The sequence below is a fragment of the Heterodontus francisci genome, chromosome 48, assembly GCF_036365525.1.
Source record: "Heterodontus francisci isolate sHetFra1 chromosome 48, sHetFra1.hap1, whole genome shotgun sequence".
Lineage (NCBI taxonomy): Eukaryota > Metazoa > Chordata > Chondrichthyes > Heterodontiformes > Heterodontidae > Heterodontus > Heterodontus francisci.
The window spans coordinates 1,789,480-1,811,329 of record NC_090418.1 but is presented as its reverse complement, the minus strand read 5'-3'; the positions used below and the strand labels follow the sequence as shown (position 1 = coordinate 1,811,329).

General features: G+C 47.3%; 1 protein-coding gene across 1 annotated transcript in view; it reads right to left on the bottom strand.

The window, feature by feature from the left end:
- Positions 1–14,140: 14,140 nt before the first annotated feature.
- LOC137357323 (ephrin-B2a-like) overlaps positions 14,141–21,850 on the bottom strand; it is a 69,535-nt gene continuing 61,825 nt past the window's right edge. Inside the window, exons 4-5 of the mRNA XM_068023576.1 lie at positions 17,064–17,452; positions 14,141–16,980 (exon numbers count right to left, since the gene is read on the bottom strand). Coding sequence (XP_067879677.1) covers positions 16,906–16,980; positions 17,064–17,452 — 464 coding nt within the window. The 3' untranslated portion in view covers positions 14,141–16,905. The remainder of the gene's footprint in view (positions 16,981–17,063; positions 17,453–21,850) is intronic.

Genomic DNA, 21,850 nt, shown 5'->3' with positions numbered 1-21,850 from the left:
GGAGACTCTCCGAGTGTGCAGAGACAGTACGAGGAGCAGTAAAGCTGGATTTCGAGAGGCTGAGTAAAGTGTTGATTAGGGGCTTTGAAAGACTGAGCTGGTTTCCCAGCAGTGCTTTCCCCAGGGAGTTGGGCCAAAACAATCGCCCTGCCCCGGGGAGCAGAGTGCAGCAGCCCAGTGGCTCCTGTCTGGGTTTACATGTCGTCAATTGTAGGCGATTTTTATTGGTTGTGGGATGGTTTAATTTACAATGCCTGGTGGGAAATTCTATCCTGTTATTTGAAAAGCTGCAGATTAGCCAGAATACAGAGCTGCTAACAAGACAGCTACTGACCCTGAAATCAAACACCACTCTGAGGGCAGGCACGTGCGACATAGGCCCCAAACGCATGGCAATTACCGATACAGTCACTCCAGCCATTTTGAGAACACCTTTCTGAGAGTCTCAGGTGGTTTAGTGGCTGACACCTCTGAGTCAGGAAGTCCCACTTCACAAACTTGATCCTCGTCAGGCCGGTGTTCCTCTCTGACCACTGCCTCTTACTGGCTGACTGTCACTTACAGGATAACCAGAGGGTTGGCAGAGGGACAGGGAAGCTCAATGCTACACTGCTAACCCCAGAGAACATTGAGGAACTCAAAAGGGATTACAAAGGTTGGAGAACTGTGAAGCCGCTCTTTGAGTCTCCAGTTCACTGGTGGGAGGCGATTAAGGAGAACATCAAGAGGTTCTTTAGCTTCAAAGGTGTTCAGAGGGTGAGAGAGAGACAGAGGGAAATGTCCCGACTCCAGAGAAGAATGCAAAATCTGCTCCAGCTGCAGTAGATGGGGGTCGAGGTCAAGGAGGATGTCCAAGAGGTGAACAGCCAGTGGGTCTCGCTCTTTGCCAAGGAGGCCTCCAAGATCATCTTCCGGTCCAGAGTCCGCTCCATTGAGCAGGATGAGATGTGCTCGTGTTACTTCTTCCAAAAGGTTACACAGAGAGAGCTCTGTGATCAGCAGCCTGAAGGAAGAAGATGGCTCGGTAACGTCTTCGCAGTCCGACATACTAAGGATCAGCAAATCCTTTTATGCTGGGCTGTATGACGCGAAGCCAACAGACAGCAGAGCCTCCCAGTCCTTCCTGTCATCTATCACAGGTCTTAGATGACAGCACGAGGCAGAGACTGGACAAGACACTAACTCTGGACGAGCTGACAAAGACCGTCAGGTCCTTCGAGACGAGTAAAACTCCCGGAAGTGACGGCTTACCGGTCGAGTTGTACTCGGCCCTGTGGGACTGGGTCGGCCCGGACCTGCTGGAAGTATACGAGAGTATGCTCCTGGCCAGCAGCATGTCAGAATCCATGAGGAAAGGCATCATCACCCTCATTTACAAGTGGAAGAGGGAGAGGGCAGAAATCAGAAATTGGCGGCCCATCTCACTGCTTAATGTTGACTACAAGATTCTGTCCAAAGTCATAGCCAGTCGAGTCAAGTCTGCTCTGGAGTTGGTGATTCACCCCGATCAGACCTGTACTGTACCCGGCAGGAAGATCTCTGATAGTCTCGCACTACTCAGGGATACGATTGCCTACGCACGGGACAGGAGGGTGGACACCTGCCTCATCAGCCTGGACCAGGAGAAGGCTTTTGACAGGATATCGCACACCTACATGATGGACGTGCTTTCCAAAATGGGGTTTGGGGAGGAAATCTGCAATTGGATCAAACTGCTCTACACAAACATCAGTAGCGCAGTCTCAATCAATGGGTGGGAATCGGAAAGTTTCCCGATCCAATCTGGAGTCAGACAGGGCTGTCCTCTCTCCCCGGTCTTGTTTGTTTGCTGTATTGAACTCTTTGCTGAGTCTATTAGGAAGGATGCGAGCATAAGAGGGGTGACAATCCCAGGCAGTGGAGGCACTCAGGTTAAAACCTCCCTGTACATGGACGACGTCGCCGTTTTCTGCTCGGATCCGCTGTCCGTGCGCAGACTGATGAACATCTGCGACCAGTTCGAACTGGCCTCGGGAGCCAAAGTTAACCACAGCAAGAGTGAGGCCATGTTCTTTGGGAACTGGGCTGACCGACCCTTTGTCCTCTTCACCGTCAGGTCAGATTACCTGAAGGTGCTGGGGATATGGTTCGGAAGGGCCGGGGCGTGCGCCAAAACATGGGAGGAGCGAGTAGCCAGGGTACAACACAAGCTGAGCATGTGGGAGCAGCGATCTCTCTCCATTGTGGGTAAGAATCTGGTCATCAGGTGCGAGGCGCTCACGTTGTTGCTGTACGTGGCGCAGGTCTGGCCCATACCCCACTCCCGCACTGTGGTGGTCACCCGAGCCATTTTCCGCTTTATCTGGAGATCCAAAATGGACCAGGTCCGGAGGGACACCATGTTCAAACCTCTGGATAAGAGTGGGAAAAATGTGCCCAATGTCGCCCTCATCCTGATGACCACCTTTGTGTGCGGATGCATCAAGCTGTGTGTAGAGCCCCAGTACGTAAACACCAAGTGTCACTACGTGCTGAGGTTCTATCTGTCCCCGGTGTTGCAAAGGATGGGTCTGGTCACATTGCCGCGGAACGCTCCATGCAGTTGGACCGTGCCGTACCACCTATCCTATGTGGGAAAGTTTCTGCGGGAAAGCACCTTTTGACCACCAATCCATCAGGCAGTAGTCTGCACGGAATGTCCTCAAGGCCCTACAGAAAAAAAGAGATGGTGGATCCGGTCAGATGGTTCCCCGAGCAGACCGCCAAAGTCATTTGGCAGAATGCCTCATCATCAGAACTTTCAAACAAGCACCAAGACGTAGCTTGGCTGGTGATGAGAAGGGCCCTCCCTGTCAGATCCTTCCTGCGTGCCCAGAGTCTCGCCCCCTCCACACGCTGCCCTCGAGGTGGCTGTGGTGGGGCAGAGACAGTTGCCCACCTCCTTCTGGAAAGTGTCTTTGCAAAGCAGGTGTGGAAAGAGATGCAGTGGTTTTTGTCGAGCTTCATCCCAAGCAGCTCTGTAACACAGGAGTCTGTGCTCTATGGGCTGTTCCCAGGGACGCACACCGAGATAAACATCAACTGCTGCTGGATGACCATCAGTTCAATGAAAGACACTCTTTGGTCTGCCTGAAACTTGCTGGTCTTCCAGCACAAAGAGTTGTCCACGACCGAATGTTGCAGACTGGCACATTCCATGGTCCAGGACTACGTGCTGAGGGACGCAATAAAGCTTGGGGCAGCCGCAGCAAAGACTCAATGGGGAAAGACCACTGTGTAAGGTCCTCCCAGCAAAGTGAACGGAGGGGCTGGATCCATGGGTAACCCCTCGGGCTGTATACACCAGATATGGGTTTGCTTTAAAATATACATGGCATGTAAAATGGAATGGAAGGGTTGTGAGGCAACTCACTCTTGTATCGAAGAAAACTGATTTCCTTTGCAGTTTTTGGAATGTCAACTTGGTGCTGTTTGGAACTGGTTTGTAATGCATTTTTTACAGATTTTACTAGTGGCAGTACTGAGGGAGTGCTGCACTGTCGGAGGGTCAGTACTGAGGGAGTGCTGCACTGTCGGAGGGTCAGTACTGAGGGAGTGCCGCACTGTCGGAGGGTCAGTACTGAGGAAGTGCCGCACTGTCGGAGGGTCAGTACTGAGGGAGTGCCGCACTGTCGGAGGGTCAGTACTGAGGGAGTGCCGCACTGTCGGAGGGTCAGTACTGAGGGAGTGCCGCACTGTCGGAGGGTCAGTACTGAGGGAGTGCCGCACTGTCGGAGGGTCAGTACTGAGGGAGTGCCGCACTGTCGGAGGGTCAGTACTGAGGGTGTGCCGCACTGTCGGAGGGTCAGTACTGAGGGAGTGCCGCACTGTCGGAGGGTCAGTACTGAGGAAGTGCCGCACTGTCGGAGGGTCAGTACTGAGGGAGTGCCGCACTGTCGGAGGGTCAGTACTGAGGGAGTGCCGCACTGTCGGAGGGTCAGTACTGAGGGAGTGCCGCACTGTCGGAGGGTCAGTACTGAGGGAGTGCCGCACTGTCGGAGGGTCAGTACTGAGGGAGTGCCGCACTGTCGGAGGGTCAGTACTGAGGGTGTGCCGCACTGTCGGAGGGTCAGTACTGAGGGAGTGCCGCACTGTCAGGGGGTCAGTACTGAGGGAGTGCCGCACTGTCGGAGGGTCAGTACTGAGGGAGTGCCGCACTGTCGGAGGGTCAGTACTGAGGGAGTGCTGCACTGTCGGAGGGTCAGTACTGAGGGAGTGCTGCACTGTCGGAGGGTCAGTACTGAGAGAGTGCTGCACTGTCGGAAGGTCAGTACTGAGGGAGTGCTGCACTGTCAGAGGGTCAGTACTGAGAGAGTGCTGCACTGTCAGAGGGTCAGTACTGAGAGAGTGCTGCACTGTGGGAGGGTCAGTACTGAGGGAGTGCTGCACTGTCAGAGGGTCAGTACTGAGAGAGTGCTGCACTGTCAGAGGGTCAGTACTGAGGGAGTGCTGCACTGTCGGAGGGTCAGTACTGAGGGAGTGCCGCACTGTCGGAGGGTCAGTACTGAGGGAGTGCTGCACTGTCGGAGGGTCAGTACTGAGAGAGTGCTGCACTGTCGGAAGGTCAGTACTGAGGGAGTGCTGCACTGTCAGAGGGTCAGTACTGAGAGAGTGCTGCACTGTCAGAGGGTCAGTACTGAGAGAGTGCTGCACTGTCGGAGGGTCAGTACTGAGAGAGTGCTGCACTGTCGGAGGGTCAGTACTGAAGGAGTGCTGCACTGTCGGAAGGTCAGTACTGAGGGAGTGCTGCACTGTCAGAGGGTCAGTACTGAGAGAGTGCTGCACTGTCAGAGGGTCAGTACTGAGAGAGTGCTGCACTGTGGGAGGGTCAGTACTGAGGGAGTGCTGCACTGTCAGAGGGTCAGTACTGAGAGAGTGCTGCACTGTCGGAGGGTCAGTACTGAGGGAGTGCCGCACTGTCGGAGGGTCAGTACTGAGGGAGTGCCGCACTGTCGGAGGGTCAGTACTGAGGGTGTGCCGCACTGTCGGAGGGTCAGTACTGAGAGAGTGCTGCACTGTGGAACGTGGTGTCTTTCAATCAGATGTTAAACTGAGGCCCTGTCAAGTCGATGTAAAATATCCGACGACACTATTTCGAGACTAGAGCAGTTCCTGCCTGTGTCCTGGACCAGTCTGTGTCCGTCATTTAAAATCACTAGAACAGAATGTTGTTTGTGGGATCTTGCTGTGCGCAAATTACCTGCCCTGTTTCCTACATTACAACAGTGACTCCACTTCAAAAAGTACCTCATTGTCTGTGAAGCACTCTGGGATGTTCCTGAGCTGGTGAAAGGAGTATAGAAATGGTTGATAGCTGTAAAGACAAACTTACTGCTCATCTGCACAGCTGCTTGTGCATTATCAGGACAGGACGAACCGGATTAGAATGGGACTGGAGTCACGTGTAGTCAGAGCCTCCAGGACTGTCAGGCTCCCATTCCCGAGGACATTAGTGAACGAGCTACCTATTTAACGCTGATGTGACTGATCTTACCCGATGCCAGACTGAACTTTCGGAGATTTCTTGGATGCAGCTTCACACCTTTGAACCCGTGACCTTCAGTCTTCTAAATTATGAGGGGTTCTGATAGAGTAGGTCGAGGTCCCAGGCATGAGGGAGTTCGATTAATGAGGAGAAACTAAAGAAACTGAGATTGTTCTCCTTAATTGGATAGCTCTTGCAAAGAGCCAGCACAGACTTGATGGGCTGAATGGCCAATTCCTGTGGTGGAACGTTCTAGGGATATGCACTGGGCCTGTTGCAGCTTTGTGTTCAATCGGAGTATCTGGGCTCAGTCTCTCCCCTCCCGATGGAAATTCACAGTCCTTTTAAGCAGTAGGTTCGAGATAGGAACACAGGAGTAGGCCATTCAGCCCATCGAGCCTGCTCCGCCATGCAATTAGATTGCGGCTGATCATCCACCTCAACGCCACTTTCCCGTGCTATCCCCATGTCCCTTGATGTCATTGGTAGTCAGATATCTATCGATTTCGGTCTTGATCATGTTCAGCGATTGAGCTTCCACAGATTCACTACCCTCGGGGTCAAAAAATTCCTCCTCATCTCTGAGACTATGTTGTGGGTTGATGTCGAGACTGCCTCTAAAATAAGCTCTTAATGCGCGAGGGTCGGCGAGTAATTTGCATCCCAAAGTTCAGCGTTGCCAGGGGAACCTGCTGCTGTCCTGTCAATCACTGAGCTGTGTCACTATTGTTAAACCATATCAAATGTCTGATACCCACGATCAGCAGATAAACCCAGAACTCGGTCTTTAATCACATTCACCCTTGTAACTAAGCCTCTGCTATCTGGTATCACAGCAACCTCAAGAGAACACTTAAACTGTGCCAATCAAACGCAGGAAGAACTGAGGCCAATCTCAATGCTCGAAAACCGGCGAAACAACTTCGAAATTCTGGAACAGCCCACACGCAAGAGTTAGTAATTCCACCCTTCACCGACACCATCAGAGCCCGACAGCCCACCCAGCAGAGGGTCAGTGTCTGAGAGAAGGCTACGACTGGAATCAAGTCGAGGGGTTCAGGGGGTTTATATATAGAATAACAGATACCCGGGAGTGAGTTACAGACTGGAATATAATCGAGGGGTTCGGGGGGGTTTATATATAGAATAACAGATACCTGGGAGTGAGTTACAGACTGGAATCTAATCGAGGGGTTCGGGGGTTTATATATAGAATAACAGATACCCGGGAGTGAGTTACAGACTGGAATATAATTGAGGGGTTCAGGCAGGGTGTTTATATATAGAATAACAGATACCTGGGAGTGAGTTACAGACTGGAATCTAATCGAGGGGTTCGGGGGGGTTTATATATAGAATAACAGATACCCGGGAGTGAGTTACAGACTGGAATCTAATCGAGGAGTTCAGGCAGGGTGTTTATATATAGAATAACAGATACCTGGGAGTGAGTTACAGACTGGAATCTAATCGAGGGGTTCAGGCAGGGTGTTTATATATAGAATAACAGATACCTGGGAGTGAGTTACAGACTGGAATCTAATCGAGGGGTTCAGGGGGTTTATATATAGAATAACAGATACCCAGGAGTGAGTTACAGACTGGAATATAATCGAGGGGTTCAGGCAGGGTGTTTATATATAGAATAACAGATACCTGGGAGTGAGTTACAGACTGGAATCTAATCGAGGGGTTCAGGCAGGGTGTTTATATATAGAATAACAGATACCTGGGAGTGAGTTACAGACTGGAATCTAATCGAGGGGTTCGGGGGGTTTATATTTAGAATAACAGATACCCAGGAGTGAGTTACAGACTGGAATATAATCGAGGGGTTCAGGCAGGGTGTTTATATATAGAATAACAGATACCTGGGAGTGAGTTACAGACTGGAATCTAATCGAGGGGTTCGGGGGGGTTTATATATAGAATAACAGATACCCGGGAGTGAGTTACAGACTGGAATATAATCGAGGGGTTCAGGCAGGGTGTTTATATATAGAATAACAGATACCTGGGAGTGAGTTACAGACTGGAATCTAATCGTGGGGTTCAGGCAGGGTGTTTATATATAGAATAACAGATACCTGGGAGTGAGTTACAGACTGGAATCTAATCGAGGGGTTCAGGCAGGGTGTTTATATATAGAATAACAGATACCTGGGAGTGAGTTACAGACTGGAATCTAATCGAGGGGTTCGGGGGGGTTTATATATAGAATAACAGATACCCGGGAGTGAGTTACAGACTGGAATATAATCGAGGGGTTCAGGCAGGGTGTTTATATATAGAATAACAGATACCTGGGAGTGAGTTACAGACTGGAATCTAATCGAGGGGTTCAGGCAGGGTGTTTATATATAGAATAACAGATACCTGGGAGTGAGTTACAGACTGGAATCTAATCGAGGGGTTCAGGCAGGGTGTTTATATATAGAATAACAGATACCTGGGAGTGAGTTACAGACTGGAATCTAATCGAGGGGTTCAGGCAGGGTGTTTATATATAGAATAACAGATACCTGGGAGTGAGTTACAGACTGGAATCTAATCGAGGGGTTCGGGGGGGTTTATATATAGAATAACAGATACCCAGGAGTGAGTTACAGACTGGAATCTAATCGAGGGGTTCAGGCAGGGTGTTTATATATAGAATAACAGATACCTGGGAGTGAGTTACAGACTGGAATCTAATCGAGGGGTTCGGGGTGGTTTATATATAGAATAACAGATATCCGAGAGTGAGTTACAGACTGGAATCTAATTGTGGGGCTCGGGGGCTTGATATATGGAATAACAGATACCCGGGAGTGAGTTACAGACTGGAATCTAATCAAGGGGTTCGGGGGTTTATATATAGAATAACAGATACCTGGGAGTGAGTTACAGACTGGAATCTAATCGAGGGGTTCAGGGGGTTTATATATCGAATAACAGATACCCGGGAGTGAGTTACAGACTAGAATCTAATTGATGTGTTCGGGGGGTTTATATATAGAATAACAGATACCCAGGAGTGAGTTACAGACTGGAATATAATCGAGGGGTTCAGGCAGGGTGTTTATATATAGAATAACAGATACCTGGGAGTGAGTTACAGACTGGAATCTAATCGAGGGGTTCGGGGGGGTTTATATATCGAATAACAGATACCCGGGAGTGAGTTACAGACTAGAATCTAATTGATGTGTTCGGGGGGTTTATATATAGAATAACAGATACCCAGGAGTGAGTTACAGACTGGAATATAATCGAGGGGTTCAGGCAGGGTGTTTATATATAGAATAACAGATACCCGGGAGTGAGTTACAGACTGGAATCTAATCGAGGGGTTCCGGGGTTTATATATAGAATAACAGATACCCGGGAGTGAGTTACAGACTGGAATCTAATCGAGGGGTTCGGGGGGTTTATATATAGAATAACAGATACCCGGGAGAGAGTTACAGACTGGAATCTAATCGAGGGGTTCGGGGTGTTTATATGTAGAATAACAGATACCCGGGCGTGAGTTACAGACTGGAATCTAATCGAGGGGTTCCGGGGTTTATATATAGAACAACAGATACCCGGGAGTGAGTTACAGTCTGGAATCTAATCGTGGGGTTCGGGAGGTTTATATATAGAATAACAGATATCCGGGAGTGAGTTACAGACTGGAATCTAATCGATGTGTTCGGGGGGTTTATATATAGAATAACAGATACCCGGGAGTGAGTTACAGACTGGAATCTAATCGAGGGGTTCCGGGGTTTATATATAGAATAACAGATACCCGGGAGTGAGTTACAGACTGGAATCTAATCGAGGGGTTCGGGGTGTTTATATGTAGAATAACAGATACCCGGGAGTGAGTTACAGACTGGAATCTAATCGAGGCGTTCGGGAGGTTTGTATATAGAATAACAGATATCCGGGAGTGAGTTACAGACTGGAATCTAATCGATGTGTTCGGGGGGTTTATATATAGAATAACAAATACCCGGGAGTGAGTTACAGACTGGAATCTAATCGAGGGGTTCCGGGGTTTATATATAGAATAACAGATACCCGGGAGTGAGTTACAGACTAGAATCTAATCGAGGGGTTCGGGGGGTTTATATATAGAATAACAGATACCCGGGAGTGAGTTACAGGCTGGAATCTAATCGAGGGGTTCGGGAGGTTTGTATATAGAATAACAGATACCCGGGAGTGAGTTACAGGCTGGAATCTAATCGAGGGGTTCGGGGGGTTTATATATAGAATAACAGATACCCGGGAGTGAGTTACAGACTGGAATCCAATCGAGGGGTTCGGGGGGTTTATATATAGAATAACAGATATCCGGGAGTGAGTTACAGCCTGGAATCTAATTGGGGGGTTCGGGGGGTTTATATATAGAATAACAGATATCCGGGAGTGAGTTACAGACTGGAATCTAATCGAGGGGTTCGGGAGGTTTGTATATAGAATAACAGATACCCGGGAGTGAGTTACAGGCTGGAATCTAATCGAGGGGTTCGGGGGGTTTATATATAGAATAACAGATATCCGGGAGTGAGTTACAGTCTGGAATCTCATTTCAAAGGAGGTGCAGGAACAGAGACCTGGGGCTTCACCTATACAAGTTGAGAAAACTGTTAAAAAAGCAAATTTAATCCTGGGCTCTATAACGAGAGGCAACGTACAAAAACAAGGAAGTTATGCTAAACCTTTATAGATTACTGGTTGAGCACAATTCTGGGCTCTGCACTTTGGGAAGGATGTCGAGTCCTTCCAGAGGGTGCGGAGAGAGATTTACTGGAATGGTCCCGGGGATGAGAGACCTCAGTTACTGTGGAGAGACTGGAGAAGCTGGGATTGTTCTCCTTAGAGCAGAGAAGGTTAAGGGGGTGATTTAATAGAGGTGTTCAAAATCATGAGGGGTTTTGATGGAGTAAATAAGGAGAAAGTGTTTCCAGTGACAGGAGGCTCAGTAACCAGAGGGACACAGATTGAAGATAATCAGTAAAAGACCCAGAGGGGGAGATGAGGAGAATGTTTTTACACAGTGAGTTGTTGTGATCTGGAACACGCTGCCTGAAAGGGCGGTGGAAGCAGATTCAATAGTAACTTTCAAAAGGGAATTGGATCAATAGTGGAAGGAGAAAAATTACAGGGCTGTGGGGAAAAAGAGCAGGGGGGAGTGGTACTGATTGAATAGCTCTTTCAAAGAACCAGCACAGACACGATGGGCCGAATGGCCTCCATATAATTCTGCGACTTGACCAACAGGTGCAGAGAGAAAAGGAAGAGAGAGTCGGCTCGTTAAAAAACTCATTTATTGATGGTAAGTCCAGTGAGGTTATTTATTGCAAAAAAAAACACATCGTATATCAATCTGGTCACAAGTGCACGCGGAATCAAACACGAGATCAAATTAACAAGACATAGATTCAACACCACTGAATAAGAGAAGGAATCTGCAAATCCTTTTCAAAACTACTTTTATTCAGAACACGGCCTTCTCTTTTGCTGAATCCAGTGCTAATTTTTTTTTTAGTATTTTTGCATAATTTAAACTCTAAACATTTCTTCAGTCGAGAAAATACCCATGTACTTTACAAAAATTAAAAAAGGCTAAAAAAAAAGTAATTATTTACATCACTTACAAATGACGTGTAAAATGAGATAACTGTTTCAGCCTAGTGTTTCGGAGTGAATTTAGGGAAACATTCTCGAAAATACACAGACTTTATAAAAAGGGTCGCAAGTGGTTCCACCAATTGACCATGTGCAGCTTTACTCTCAGTCACCATCTCGGAACAGAGTTTACCCAATGAATGATCAGGGAGATGGAAGGGTCGAGGGAGAGGAAAACTCAGGAGGGACAGTGGGAGGGCGGGGGGGAAGAGAAAGAGGAGGGAGAGAGGGGAAATTGAAGGGACATCCAAGAGTACAGGATGGAGAGAGATGGAGGGGGATTAGAAAGAGATGGATGGAGGTAGGGTGGGTGAGGTACAGAGGAGAGAGTGTGTAAGGATAGGGAAAGGGGGTCAGGAGGGGGAAGAGAAGGTTTTAGGATTGATGTGGTTTGAAAAGACTATTGTATCGATGTGCATTTCTGTATGGGATCTGGGTCAGAGTTGGTTATTAGGAGAATCGCACTCATAGGGCTATCTGGGCTGGAGCTGGCCAATCCACAGCCTCATTTACACCGTCTCCACCAGCCCACTCCTCTGCATTGTGTTTCCTGCATAGTGGACTTGGAGTGGGGTTAATTCAAAAATACCCTGAGGCAGGTCGGTGGGAGAGGGAGAGGTTTATTCCCTTCATCATTGAGAGCGAGCGAGAGACAAACAGAGTGAGAGTGAGAGAGAGAGTGAGAGAGCGAGCGAGAGACAGCGAGACAGTGAAAGAGAGAGAAAGGCAGAGAGTGAGAAACAGAATGAGACAGAGATACAGAGAGTGGGACAAAGAAAATGAAAGAGACTGAGAGAGTGAGGGACAGAGAAGTTGCAAAAGACAGTGAGTGAGCCAGAGGGAGAGAGACAGAGACAGAGAAACAGAGTGTAAGAGAAAGAGAGTGACAAGAGTGAGAGACTGTGAGAGAGGATCAGAGAAAGAGAGAAACATAGACTGAGAGACAAAGTGAGGGACAAAGAGAGAGACAGAGAGGGAGGGAGAGAGAGAGACAGAGAGAGAGGGAGAGAGAGAGACAGAGAGAGAGGGGGAGAGAGTGTGTGAGATTGAGACACAATCCCAGATGGTTGACAATTGTAACGATTTGGAAAGTTGGCTTGGCCCAACAAACCTACCAATTTCCCCGACATTAACATGACCATCCAGCTTTCTCAGCACAATCTCTTCAAAGCCAACAGAGCTGACAGTGCTGGCCTACAGGAAGTCAGCACACCCTGACACACCAGTCCGTCCCATGGGCAGGCTGTTAGGCAGCGTTGTTATGAAGGAAGTAGATGCCTATGAATGTACGGCAACAACTGAGCATTGCTGAGTTGACCAGAGGATGAGTCCAGAGTGGTTTGATAGAGAGAACAGCAGCAATAGTGATGAACCTACATCCAGGGTAATGGCACAGAAACAGTATGGGAAGCTTCACACAGATATATGAGATACAAGAGAGAGAGAGAGAGACAGGATCATACACAGCATGGAGCACTCCTTATAGATCTGGCTAAATTGCTTCAGGCAATAACATTCCACAGTGTAAATCCCACAGAGAGCAGGTAGGATAGACAGATATCACAGTGACATATATTGGTGATGTTGTACTGATATTGAGGCTCCGGCAGTGTCGTGGGAGCTTTACTCTGTATCTAACCCCGTACTGTACCTGTCCTGGGAGTGTTTGATGGGGACAGTGTCGAGGGAGCTTTACTCTGTATCTAACCCAGTGCTGTACCTGTCCTGGGAGTGTTTGATGGGGACAGTGTAGAGGGAGCTTTACTCTGTATCTAACCCCGTACTGTACCTGTCCTGGGAGTGTTTGATGGGGACAGTGTAGAGGGAGCTTTACTCTGTATCTAACCCCGTACTGTACCTGTCCTGGGAGTGTTTGATGGGGACAGTGTAGAGGGAGCTTTACTCTGTATCTAACCCCGTACTGTACCTGTCCTGGGAGTGTTTGATGGGGACAGTGTAGAGGGAGCTTTACTCTGTATCTAACCCCGTACTGTACCTGTCCTGGGAGTGTTTGATGGGGACAGTGTAGAGGGAGCTTTACTCTGTATCTAACCCCGTACTGTACCTGTCCTGGGAGTGTTTGATGGGGACAGTGTAGAGGGAGCTTTACTCTGTATCTAACCCAGTGCTGTACCTGTCCTGGGAGTGTTTGATGGGGACAGTGTAGAGGGAGCTTTACTCTGTATCTAACCCCGTACTGTACCTGTCCTGGGAGTGTTTGATGGGGGACAGTGTAGAGGGAGCTTTACTCTGTATCTAACCCCGTACTGTACCTGTCCTGGGAGTGTTTGATGGGGACAGTGTAGAGGGAGCTTTACTCTGTATCTAACCCCGTACTGTACCTGTCCTGGGAGTGTTTGATGGGGACAGTGTAGAGGGAGCTTTACTCTGTATCTAACCCAGTGCTGTACCTGTCCTGGGAGTGTTTGATGGGGACAGTGTAGAGGGAGCTTTACTCTGTATCTAACCCCGTACTGTACCTGTCCTGGGAGTGTTTGATGGGGGACAGTGTAGAGGGAGCTTTACTCTGTATCTAACCCCGTGCTGTACCTGCCCTGGGAGTGTTTGATGGGGACAGTGTAGAGGGAGCTTTACCCTGTATCTAACCCCTGTGCTGTACCTGTCCTGGGAGTGTTTGATGGGGACAGTGTAGAGGGAGCTTTACTCTGTATCTAACCCCCGTGCTCTACCTGAACTGGGAGTGTTTGATGGGGACAGTGTAGAGGGAGCTTTACTCTGCATCTAACCCCGTTTTTTTTTAATCTAACCCCCGTACTGTACCTGTCCTGGGAGTGTTTGATGGGGACAGTGTCGAGGGAGCTTTACTCTGTATCTAACCCTGTTTTTTTTTTCTTGGTAGAGGGAGCTTTACTCTGCGTCTAACCCCCGTACTGTATCTGTGTCTAACCCCCATACTGTATCTGTGTCTAACCCCCGTACTGTATCTGTCCTGGGAGTGTTTGATGGGGACAGTGTAGAGGGAGCTTTACTCTGTATCTAACTCCGTGCTGTATCTGTCCTGGGAGTGTTTGATGGGGACAGTGTAGAGGGAGCTTTACTCTGTATCTAACTCCGTGCTGTACCTGTCCCGGGAATGTTTGATGGAATACTGGATGCTGGAATAATAACACTCATGTCAAGAGCCCAAAATTTCACAATTAAAAACAGGGTGTTATGAATCCAGTGTGTAACCAGTTCACAGATAACATTTCCAAATATCGGATAAAAAGGTCACCTTACTCCACACTGTGTGGGAATCTCTTTACACAACCAGAGCTTCCCCTCAAAGCGCAAAAACATCAAAAAAAACTGTTCAGTTCTATTCTTCATCCCATCAGATTTTCCAGTGTTGTAATCCCAGGGGATCGTGTGGAGGAGAGAGAGATCGACTCACCCCCACCTGGAACTTCCTCAGTATCTTCCTGACACGGATTACCGATCCAGCAAACTCTCCCCTGCGGGAGTACAATTAAAAATAGATCGTCTATCATTAACACTTTCAATATTCAGACCAAAACAATGGAGAGTAGTGACAGAGGGCCAATGCCATTGACATTGAGGTGATATGTTGTCTGGAGTCCTCTTGGTGACGGTTTATTGATTGCTGCCAATCCAGCGACCCCACACCAGGGTTTATGCTGCCGTTGGCTTGGTCTGCACCATGTTGGTTAATACCTCATTGGGTGGGTACATAATATGCTATTGACGTCGGAGACTGGGCCCCTCTGCTCATTGCTTCAGTAAGTCACCAACTTTGCTATGCTGTCCAATCTCCATTACTGTCGCCATGGTGATGGTATACCACTCGTGGAGTGGCATGGCACATGGTTTCATCACAATTCACCAGACAAATCCCCCTTTGCCAATGATTTTCTTGTTGTCGCTAGGCCTTCCACTGGGGCCTGCTTTACTTTCCTGGTCTTGGGAAGCCTGGCTTTCACCCCACTGAATCCTGGGCAGCGGCTCCATCGCCTGCAGTCCCACAGGAAGGGGAGCAGAAGATTCCACTTTGAAGGAAGTGGTTCGAGCCAAGAGGACACAGACAGGTGAAAGGTCACACTCGCCCCGCCCAGGCAGGAGTCAGCCATTTCGTGGAGCCCGTGCTTGGGGTCAGTTTGGCTTTTGCACGTCCCCCCTGCCTTGTTTTAACAAGCCGGTGTTGAAGTACACGCAGACACAGGGCGGGCAGCATCAAGCGCACTTGCTTTGTCTGAAACACTAACTGCCGGCCCCACCCTCCAACTGGGTCTGTTTATAGTGACTGCACCTTTAACCATCTGATAGATCAATCACTGTAAATCTCTGGAGGGAGCTGACTTGCAGAACACGCACTGGAGGACAGTTTTCCCCACTGAAATCCCAGACACAGTGATCTGATACTTGTTCTCCTGGGAAAGAGTGGGGGGGGGGGGGTGTCTGGACTCCTCACCCAACTGGCACTGTTGGGATACTGAACCCAAAATAGCATTCCCCCCCGTCCCCCGTTGATCTCTGTAGTGGTGAGCATGTGGGAAAATCTCACACCGTGCCCACTTGAACTGTGCAAACTGCACACAGTCCACATATATTAGACTCTGCCCTTCCAAACCTGTGCCTGGGGAGCCTGTCCGGAGCTGCATTGCATGGGGGCAGAGGACAGGCCTGGCACTGGGGAGCTGGGGACAATTCGATCGGGTGAATTAAGAGCATTGTTCAGGTGTAGGAGTGATTTTTTTTTGTTCTTCGAGTATATTGGAGCCAATAACTCTCCCCTTGCCGTGAATGAGCACCAGAAACATGCTGGTCACTCTGTTACCGCCTGGCCATTGTCACTGGGCTTGCTGATAGGTGCAGAGGTCACAGGGAGGGCAACTTGCAGCATTTCACACAAAGGGGAGTGGAAATCTGGAACTCTCTACCCCCCAAAAGACTGTCGAGGCTGGGGGTTGACTGGAAATTTCAAAACTGAGATGGATAGAGTTCTGTTGGGTTAAGGGGTTTAAGGGCTACGGAACCAAAGCAGGGGAGATGGGGTGAAGATACAGTTGAACGGCCTCCTCCTGTTTCTGTGTTTGTCTCTCAGAAAAATAAATCCCTTTTTCCCAGCAGCAAGTTTACAGTCACCTTCTTCCCCTGCAGTGAAGGTCAGAATGGAGATTCCGACTCCTGATGAAGACCTTGAGCTAATTTTAGCTCTTTGCCTGTTAATCTTTTTCTTACTATAAACAGAGCAGTGTCCGAACCGGACTTTAAACTTAGTGCTTCAGGCAAAACAATGGATGTCCTCCTGTCCTCCCCACTTCTCCATGTATCAAATCCCAAATGAGCCATTTCTAACAAGGATCTTGTTCCATATCAGCCGAGCTTTGAGTTCTGCTCTTGGCATCTCTCGGACTCTCTCTCACTCTGCCGGCCAATTTGATCAGGATCCAGTAGCCCAGCCGTGTGGTCACACAGCTGAGGACATCCTCAAACTGCACCCAGGGCCGAGGTCCTTTCCAGTCCATTGTTAAAAGTCTCCTGTCAACTCCATACCCAGCCGAGCTGCAACAACCCAACTGATGAAGCAAAGCTGTGGGGCTGTTGCTGCTGAGGACGGGCGAAGAAAGGCTGGGGGAGGGGAGTCTCCGGAGAGTTCTGAAGAGAATTTCTTTCCACAGTATGGTGAGGCGGAGGAGGGGATTAACCAACCATTCATTTAGCCAAGTCCACGCTTTCACAGTTCCGACTAAATGTTCTCGTTGAAGCCCCTTCCTTTCTCACTCCCCTTGCTCCTGTGCAAATTTCCCCTTTCCAAGCTTCTCAGAAGCAGCGACGGGAAGGTCCGGAAAGTTCTAGAAGGAAACACTGTTTTAAATCATCCACTGGCTCCCCCCTTCCGCCCCCACCCCACCCACCTGGCCATGTGCCTTCATACCTTGTAGTAGATATTGGCGGGGCTTTGCGGTGGCATTTCCTGCACAATGTACACAGGGTGCCCGTAGTCCCCGCTCACCTTCTCGTAGTGTGGGCAGAAGGCGCTGTCGGAAGTCCTGAGGGGGATGATGATATCGCTGGGCTCGGAGCCGTTGTTGTTCCCCCCGCTGCCCCGTTTGGGGCTAGTCAGGGTGCTGAGGTGAAGAGTTGGCCGGTGGCTCTCTGCCAGCCTGGCCTGACGGCGCCAGTAACATACTACCACCACGATGGCACCAGTGATGAGCAGCAAGAAGGCCACGCCTCCTGCCAATCCAGCAATTAGGGCGATGTTGGAGGGTAGCATTGGGCCATGTTCCTGTTCTTCATTTCCACTGGAGTTTGTGCGGAAAACTGGGAAGCAAAGAAAGCAGGCAAATTAACACTACAATAAACAGCATCATTTGACATCTTATACCTTCCCCTCAACTTAGACACCCTAACCCTAAACCCAACAATCATCCTAAACCTCAACCCTAAACCCAACATTAATCCTAAACTCAAACCCTAAACCTCAACCCTAAACCCAACATTAATCCTAAACTCAAACCCTAAACCCAACAATCATCCTAAACCTCAACCCTAAACCCAACATTAATCCTAAACTCAAACCCTAAACCTCAACCCTAAACCCAACAATCATCCCAAACTCAAACCCTAAACCTCAACCCTAAACCCAACATTAATCCTAAACTCAAACCCTAAACCCAACAATCATCCTAAACCTCAACCCTAAACCCAACATTAATCCTAAACTCAAACCCTAAACCCAACATTAATCCTAAACTCAAACCCAAAACCTCAACCCTAAACCCAACAAACATCCTAAACCTCAACCCTAAACCCAACAATCATCCTAAACCTCAACCCTAAACCCAACATTAATCCTAAACTCAAACCCTAAACCTCAACCCTAAACCCAACATTAATCCTAAACTCAAACCCTACACCTCAACCCTAAACCCAACAATCATCCTAAACCTCAACCCTAAACCCAACATTAATCCTAAACTCAAACCCTAAACCTCAACCCTAAACCCAACATTAATCCTAAACTCAAACCCGACACCTCAACCCTAAACCCAACATTAATCCTAAACTCAAACCCTAAACCTCAACCCTAAACCCAACATTATTCCTAAACTCAAACCCAAAACCTCAACCCTAAACCCAACAAACATCCTAAACCTCAACCCTAAACCCAACAATCATCCCAAACTCAAACCCTAAACCTCAACCCTAAACCCAACATTAATCCTAAACTCAAACCCTAAACCCAACAATCATCCTAAACCTCAACCCTAAACCCAACATTAATCCTAAACTCAAACCCTAAACCTCAACCCTAAACCCAACATTAATCCTAAACTCAAACCCAAAACCTCAACCCTAAACCCAACAATAATCCTAAACTCAAACCCTAAACCTCAACCCTAAACCCAACATTAATCCGAAACTCAAACCCAAAACCTCAACCCTAAACCCAACAAACATCCTAAACCTCAACCCTAAACCCAACATTAATCCTAAACTCAAACCCTAAACCTCAACCCTAAACCCAACAATCATCCCAAACTCAAACCCTAAACCTCAACCCTAAACCCAACATTAATCCTAAACTCAAACCCTAAACCCAACAATCATCCTAAACCTCAACCCTAAACCCAACATTAATCCTAAACTCAAACCCTAAACCTCAACCCTAAACCCAACATTAATCCTAAACTCAAACCCTACACCTCAACCCTAAACCCAACATTAATCCTAAACTCAAACCCAAAACCTCAACCCTAAACCCAACAAACATCCTAAACCTCAACCCTAAACCCAACAATCATCCTAAACCTCAACCCTAAACCCAACAATCATCCTAAACTCAAACCCTAAACCTCAAGCCTAAAGCCAACATTAATCCTAAACTCAAACCCTAAACCTCAACCCTAAACCCAACAATCATCCTAAACCTCAACCCTAAACCCAACATTAATCCTAAACCTCAACCCTAAACCCAACATTAATCCTAAACTCAAACCCTAAACCCAACATTAATCCTAAACTCAAACGCTAAACCCAACAATCATCCTAAACCTCAACCCTAAACCCAACAATCATCCTAAACCTCAACCCTAAACCCAACATTAATCCTAAACTCAAACCCTAAACCTCAACCCTAAACCCAACATTAATCCTAAACTCAAACCCTACACCTCAACCCTAAACCCAACATTAATCCTAAACTCAAACCCTAAACCTCAACCCTAAACCCAACAATCATCCTAAACCTCAACCCTAAACCCAACATTAATCCTAAACTCAAACCCTAAACCTCAAGCCTAAAGCCAACATTAATCCTAAACTCAAACCCTAAACCTCAACCCTAAACACAACAATCATCCTAAACCTCAACCCTAAACCCAACATTAATCCTAAACTCAAACCCGAAACCTCAACCCTAAACCCAACAATCATCCTAAACCTCAACCCTAAACCCAACAATCATCCTAAACTCAAACCCTAAACCGAACATTAATCCTAAACTCAAACCCTAAACCTCAACCCTAAACCCAACATTAATCCTAAACCTCAACCCTAAACCCAACATTAATCCTAAACTCAAACCCTAAACCTCAACCCTAAACCCAACAATCATCCCAAACTCAAACCCTAAACCTCAACCCTAAACCCAACATTAATCCTAAACTCAAACCCTAAACCTCAACCCTAAACCCAACATTAATCCTAAACTCAAACCCTAAACCTCAGCCCTAAACCCAACATTAATCCTAAACTCAAACCCTAAACCTCAACCCTAAACCCAACAATCATCCCAAACTCAAACCCTAAACCTCAACCCTAAACCCAACATTAATCCTAAACTCAAAACCTAAACCCAACAATCATCCTAAACTCAAACCCTAAACCCAACATTAATCCTAAACTCAAACCCTAAACCTCAACCCTAAACCCAACATTAATCCTAAACTCAAACCCAAAACCTCAACCCTAAACCCAACAAACATCCTAAACCTCAACCCTAAACCCAACAATCATCCTAAACCTCAACCCTAAACCCAACATTAATCCTAAACTCAAACCCTAAACCTCAAGCCTAAAGCCAACATTAATCCTAAACTCAAACCCTAAACCTCAACCCTAAACCCAACAATCATCCTAAACCTCAACCCTAAACCCAACATTAATCCTAAACTCAAACCTTAAACCTCAACCCTAAACCCAACAATCATCCTAAACCTCAACCCTAAACCCAACATTAATCCTAAACTCAAACCCTAAACCTCAACCCTAAACCCAACTATCATCCCAAACTCAAACCCTAAACCTCAACCCTAAACCCAACATTAATCCTAAACTCAAACCCTAAACCCAACAATCATCCTAAACCTCAACCCTAAACCCAACATTAATCCTAAACTCAAACCCTAAACCTCAACCCTAAACCCAACATTAATCCTAAACTCAAACCCAAAACCTCAACCCTAAACCCAACAATCATCCTAAACCTCAACCCTAAACCCAACAATCATCCTAAACTCAAACCCTAAACCCAACATTAATCCTAAACTCAAACCCTAAACCTCAACCCTAAACCCAACATTAATCCTAAACCTCAACCCTAAACCCAACATTAATCCTAAACCTCAACCCTAAACCCAACAATCATCCTAAACTCAAACCCTAAACCTCAACCCTAAACCCAACAATCATCCTAAACCTCAACCCTAAACCCAACAATCATCCTAAACTCAAACCCTAAACCTCAACCCTAAACCCAACAATAATCCTAAACTCAAACCCTAAACCGAACATTAATCCTAAACTCAAACCCTAAACCTCAACCCTAAACCCAACATTAATCCTAAACCTCAACCCTAAACCCAACATTAATCCTAAACTCAAACCCTAAACCTCAACCCTAAACCCAACAATCATCCCAAACTCAAACCCTAAACCTCAACCCTAAACCCAACATTAATCCTAAACTCAAACCCTAAACCTCAACCCTAAACCCAACATTAATCCTAAACTCAAACCCTAAACCTCAGCCCTAAACCCAACATTAATCCTAAACTCAAACCCTAAACCTCAACCCTAAACCCAACAATCATCCCAAACTCAAACCCTAAACCTCAACCCTAAACCCAACATTAATCCTAAACTCAAAACCTAAACCCAACAATCATCCTAAACTCAAACCCTAAACCCAACATTAATCCTAAACTCAAACCCTAAACCTCAACCCTAAACCCAACATTAATCCTAAACTCAAACCCAAAACCTCAACCCTAAACCCAACAAACATCCTAAACCTCAACCCTAAACCCAACAATCATCCTAAACCTCAACCCTAAACCCAACATTAATCCTAAACTCAAACCCTAAACCTCAAGCCTAAAGCCAACATTAATCCTAAACTCAAACCCTAAACCTCAACCCTAAACCCAACAATCATCCTAAACCTCAACCCTAAACCCAACATCAATCCTAAACTCAAACCTTAAACCTCAACCCTAAACCCAACAATCATCCTAAACCTCAACCCTAAACCCAACATTAATCCTAAACTCAAACCCTAAACCTCAACCCTAAACCCAACTATCATCCCAAACTCAAACCCTAAACCTCAACCCTAAACCCAACATTAATCCTAAACTCAAACCCTAAACCCAACAATCATCCTAAACCTCAACCCTAAACCCAACATTAATCCTAAACTCAAACCCTAAACCTCAA